Here is a 5,774-nt window from a genome sequence, read left to right as displayed (position 1 = left end):
TCATTATTGTGATGGGGGGCCCTGCAGTAAGTCATAGCCCCGGGGCCCAGTGCGGTCTTAATGCGGCCCTGTGTATGTGTGTCGTTTTCTTTACGTTTTCTGACAAAAAGCAACCTAAAAGCCATTTTAAAGTGGTTAAGCAAATAATAATAATAATAATAATAGTAATCGGCTGGGATCCCAGACCAATGCAATTAGTGTGCCTCCTCTATTTTAAAACCCACGAGCCGCCACTGATGGTTTGTTGAGTCTCTCACCTGATATCTTGTGGGGTTTTTGATGGGTTTCTTGATGGTGTTCTCCTCTCGGCTCCTGAGATTTGCTCGATGACGATCAGTCTGAAAAAAATCAACATTCTCTAATTCAACTGACATGATTTTACAACAGAATCTAATCATATTTATAATGCATTTCTGCTTTGAGTCTTCGTAATGTGAAACTGATTGTATGGTGATCATTCATTAGTTATGAATAAGCTGATTTATTGGTTTTATGCACATTACATTCCAAATAAAAGGAGAAAATGATCAAAAGAGATGAAGTACACTTCATTTGTAAGGTATTAATTAAAGGTAAAAATAGGCATTACCACCTGGTTATGTAATATGCATATAAACCCTTTTTTCTGCATTACATTTTAAACAAAAATAACTACATACCAATACTACAATAATCATGTTCATAATCATAACATGTGACCATGGACCACAAAACCAGTTTTAAGTCGCTGGGGTATATTTGTAGCAATATCAAAATTTATTTTATGCCAAAATCATTAGGATATTAAGTAAAGATCATGTTCCATGAATATATTTTGTAAATATCCTACCGTAAATATATCAAAACTTAATTTTTGTTTAGTAATATGCATTGCTAAGAACTTCATTTGGACAACTTTAAAAAATATTGTTCTATCCTAACAAACCATACATCAATGGAAATCTTATTTATTCAGCTTTCAGATGATGTATATATCTAAATTTCGAAAAATTGACACTTATGACTGGTTTTGTGGTCCAAGGTCACATATATATTATTTATTATATTTCTCTCTCTCCCTCTCTCTCTCTATATATATTACACTTATTTGTACAACTTCAATTATTTATTATTTATATACATGATGTATTATTTATATTTATGATATATCAAATTAAATATTTTTTCATTCTGTTTTAGTAAATTCTATTCCGTTTTCAGCCTTGGTTCTCTTTAGAAATTTTCTGTGAGCTTCGGAAATGCAGCGACACTTTAAATGACACTTGATTGAGTTTCACTGTCAGGATCATTTCCATTTAAAATATCTTAATCAAAGTCTTTCTGTCCATCTGCAGCTGCAAATCAGTTTTGAAGACACAAAACTGCAGACGAGAGAGAACTGAGACATCAGGAAATCAGACGAGACCTTCAGATCCGCTGTGAGACAGATTAAACCGGCACAAGTTTAAAGACAAAATTACATCTACAGTGCATGAGGAACTTAAATGATGTTCAAAATAATATAAAAGTAGACACTTTTAGTGTGCAGTATGTGTTTTACCTTCGGCCGTGAATTGAGCATTCCCATCTCCAGCTCGTTGTCATGCCGATGACCTTTGCCCTTACACAGTCGTATAAGGCAGGACTTGACCCGGATGATCAGGTAGTAGAAGGATTTTGGAGTGGGCACCAGGTTAAATGGGGCAGGCAGCGTCCTTCCCTCATCGAAATATGACAACCAGAGTTTAGCACGAGCAAACTTCCACTCCACATCAGCGTCTTCCTGCAGAGATCGAGAGATTTATCAACTCACAAATCCTGATTTAAAGTAATGCGTAATGCACTTCATGCCATTGATGACAAAGAATGGAAAATATTTTCTTTCTCTTCATATTTTATATCAATATGGTACAAAATAATAAACCTGATAAGCGAGTAAGGTCAAAAGTAACCTAAAAGTAATCAAAAAGTAGTCTGAATATATTACGTAAAATGTGTAATCTAACAGATTGTCATATATACAGTATATAGTATAAGTATAACTGTCAGGTACATTTATCTTGCTTTAAGGAGGTTTAGATAGACTTCAGAAAGATTTAGAATCAGTATTTTTTGCAGTAAATAACAAATAGGTTAGTTAAAGTACATCTGAGATTTTAAAGTTAACATTTCATTACAGGTGCACAGTATGTTGATATGCAGGTAAACAAATAATGAACAAATATTTTATATAAAATATACTTTTAGTGTTCAAGAGTTTTTCTCATTGTTTTAATTTGAAAAGTATGTTTCTCTTTAATTTTATTTTTAATTATAAATATATTATAATTTTTTATAATGTATTTTTAATATATATATATATATTATCCTTTGCAGAAGGAACTGCAACTGCAACTATCATTATATATATGTATATATATATAATTTGCTTTGCTTCATTCATTCAATCATTTGCTTTAAGCAGGTTTAGATATGTTTTTTTTTTTTTTTTTGTGAAACCAAGACTTCAGTAAGATTCAGAATCAGTATTTTTTTGCAGTAAATTCGTACCTCAATTTCCTGGTATGAGTTGTTGATCATTGCGATCAGCATGTTGAGAAGAACCACCACCATGGTGACGTTATAAACCCCGTATAAAACGTAACCAATGTTCTCGATGAACTTGTGATCATACTTCAGAACCACAGAAATCACCTCCGACAGACCGAATATAGACCAGAACAGAGTCTTAAAGCTCTCCTCAACCCTGTCAACAAACACAGAGCAGAGGAACATTATTGCTCAGATCACAATACTAAGGAAAGTTCTCGATTACAGTTCACTTAAAAATCTACTTTTTTTTTTCCACAAAGACAAAAGCATACAAAGTATACCATATACCACACTATAATCAATATATGTTCTTTATACAAAAGCAAAAATGTCAGATTTAATACATATTATATTCATATTATAATATTAATACAACCATAAACACACCACAAAAAAAAAAAAAGTTTTCCAGTACAAATATCTACACATTATCAATTCAATACGATATTAAGCCTTGTTTACTGAAAAAAAAAAAAAAAAAGTTTAAGATTAAGTAAGTTTTTGCTTAAAACAAGAAAAAAGTATCTGTCAGTGGGTTCGGAAAAATAAACTTAATTCAAAGGGAAAACAATTTTCTTTTCTTTTTTTTGTTACCCCATTGACAGATATTGTTTTGTTTGTTTGTTTAAGCAAAGTCACTTAATTTTAATGTTTTTTTAAGAAAATCTTAAAGCTTAAAATCTTAAGTCATTTTGCTTCTCAAATAAATGTATCTTGATTTAAGAATTATTAGATATTTTAATAGAAAACAAGACAAAAATACAAAGAAAATAATTTCTGCAGTGAAAAGCTACATTTTAATTAATTTAATTTAATGTTTAATTTACTTATAAATAAAGACAACTTTGAAAGACCTTAATGTTTATTGTGATTTTTAATGTGCTTTCTGAAATATGAATTATATGTTCTGTTATGTTTAATTAAAAAAAAAAAAAAAAAAATTTCTTAGCAAACTAAACAAAACAGGTTTAAACCGTTTAAACCATGGTTTTCGATTAGACCAATATAAAAATCCACTTTAAATAAATGACCCTTTTTTCAGTGCAGAAACAACTGAGAAATGTTGTGACATGGATGGATGCACAGACAGAGACTTTTGTTTGCAAACATTTGTATCTTAGAAAATCTGAGCCGTTTGAGACCTGCTGTGATTTCTTCTAGAGCAGAAACATGAGATTACTGGGGTCTTTTTCTCACGAGCAACATCCGAGAAGCAGGAGAACTTCAGCAAGTCTTCAATTCAACACTTCTGTGATTGTGCTTACTTGTGCACAAAATATTTGTATTCCCTCTGCACCCGTTTTTAACTGAGAGCTGCATTCATGAGCTGAATGACTGCAGAATGAAGGTGATGAATCACTCAGTGAATCAGATGGAGTGACGCTGGAGAACAGAAGAACAGAGGCTCTGTTAAATAATGGATTTGTTTTGTGATGTTGCTGAAATGTTAGTGTTTTAATGCTGAACTCATCGAGTGGACAGAGTCAAGGTCTCACTCCCTCCGTGTCGCTCTGAATATTTAAACGGGTTGCGTCTGTGCCGATGCTGGAATATAAATCGCCAACAAAAGTACTAAGGTTTACATTGTGATTATTTGTAAGCATATTTTCAGTCCAAATTCTCATTGTTATGCATTTGGATACATTACTTTTGAGTTTATTTGTAATTCTTAATAGATTATCACTGCTGTATTGTATTTTTGTTTTATTCAAACAATAAAAAACAAACTATGATTTATAAATATTTTACAATTAAAATGATATATTATTATGCTTTTCACATTACAATACAGTACATTTGGGGTAAAATGCAGTTAATTATTTTGAAAAATGCCACAATGCTAAATAAATAATGGTCCTAAAAATAGATTTCATTTTCTTCATATAAAATATAAATATATTTTTTTGTTATTATGATTTTAGGGTGTAATTATGAGCAGATTTTGTAAGGTTCACGCAGATACTCTTTCACTCTTTCACATTTATATTATAAATAAATACATACATAGGTCCTAAAAATAGGTTTCATTTTCTTCATGTAAAATATAAATATACATTTCTTTATTATGATTTTGAGGTGAAAGATGAGCAGATTTTGATTCATGCAGATACGCTTTCACTCGTGTATAATTTACACTTAAATCTAATGTATTATATATTAATATATTAAATATATTTGCATTCACTTTCCTACCATTTTTTTCTCTAACATTTTCCTTTTTTAATTTAAGTCTCTCTATTTCACACTTGATATTTTCTCAGTCTCTCATTCATTATTAATATATCTAGATGTGGTTTAGCGTTTCTCTATATCTCCAGTAAATTATTTGATGATTTCAGACAGTAGGTATATTATAGCCATGAGCAACTGGTTTTATTAACATGTAAATCATATTAGAAAGAGAGTATTCAAAAAATTATCCACCTAAGAAGTTCTTCTATCGCTTCTGTTATGATCTCCTTCTCTCTCTCTTTCTATTTCCCCTCATATATCACATCTCCTTCTCTTTATTGTTCTTAATGACACTTCTTTTCTACTCATCTTTCCTGTTTTCCATCCATTAGTCTCTCAGAAGAAAGACTGGCCCGCTCACCACCCAAACACGGATCCGCCGAATAAATATTAGCGAGAGATTAAACGCCATCACTTCACAAATCAAAATGATGAAACGAGCTCATCTGTTTAATATGAAAAAATACTCTTTTGTGTGATGAGAGATAAAAACTTCAGTTCCTCTGTCACTCTTCAGTTGTTTGCTGACTAGATCAAAAGCCATTAAATTTGTGTGAGCTAAAACTGACCCCTAAAGTAAATCTGACAAAACCTCAGTGACGTCCAGCAACATTATGTCAAGAAAAACAAGTCAGCTCTACTCAGAGAATAGAGTTAATGGAATGACTCACCAAAAATTATAATTTGCTGACAATCTACTCACCCTCAGGCCATCCAAGATGCAGATGAGTTTGTTTGTTCATGGGAACAGATTTGGAGAAATGTAGCATTACATCACTTGCTCACCAATGGATCCTCTGCAGTGAATGGGTGCCGTCAGAATGAGAGTCCAAACAGCTGATAAAAACATCACAATAATCCACAAATAATACTGCTTTCTCCAGGGAAAAAGTCATGAAAAACAGTCCAAAACAGTTCTAAACAAATATGTATGCCATTCTGACGGCCCCCATTCACTGCAGAGGATCCAT

The 5,774-nt window shown here is 31.8% G+C and overlaps 1 protein-coding gene across 1 annotated transcript in view; it reads right to left on the bottom strand.

Moving 5' to 3' along the window:
- LOC107677014 (short transient receptor potential channel 7-like) overlaps positions 1 to 5,774 on the bottom strand; it is a 79,795-nt gene that overhangs the window by 779 nt on the left and 73,242 nt on the right. The window contains exons 7-9 of the mRNA XM_016471794.1: positions 2,530 to 2,725; positions 1,541 to 1,762; positions 258 to 338 (exon numbers count right to left, since the gene is read on the bottom strand). Of these exons, the coding sequence (XP_016327280.1) occupies positions 258 to 338; positions 1,541 to 1,762; positions 2,530 to 2,725 (499 nt within the window). The remainder of the gene's footprint in view (positions 1 to 257; positions 339 to 1,540; positions 1,763 to 2,529; positions 2,726 to 5,774) is intronic.

The sequence above is a fragment of the Sinocyclocheilus anshuiensis genome, unplaced genomic scaffold (assembly GCF_001515605.1).
Source record: "Sinocyclocheilus anshuiensis isolate Anshui unplaced genomic scaffold, SAMN03320099.WGS_v1.1 scaffold564, whole genome shotgun sequence".
NCBI lineage: Eukaryota > Metazoa > Chordata > Actinopteri > Cypriniformes > Cyprinidae > Sinocyclocheilus > Sinocyclocheilus anshuiensis.
The sequence above is the reverse complement of the archived record's forward strand: the minus strand, read 5'-3'. Positions and strand labels throughout refer to the sequence as shown.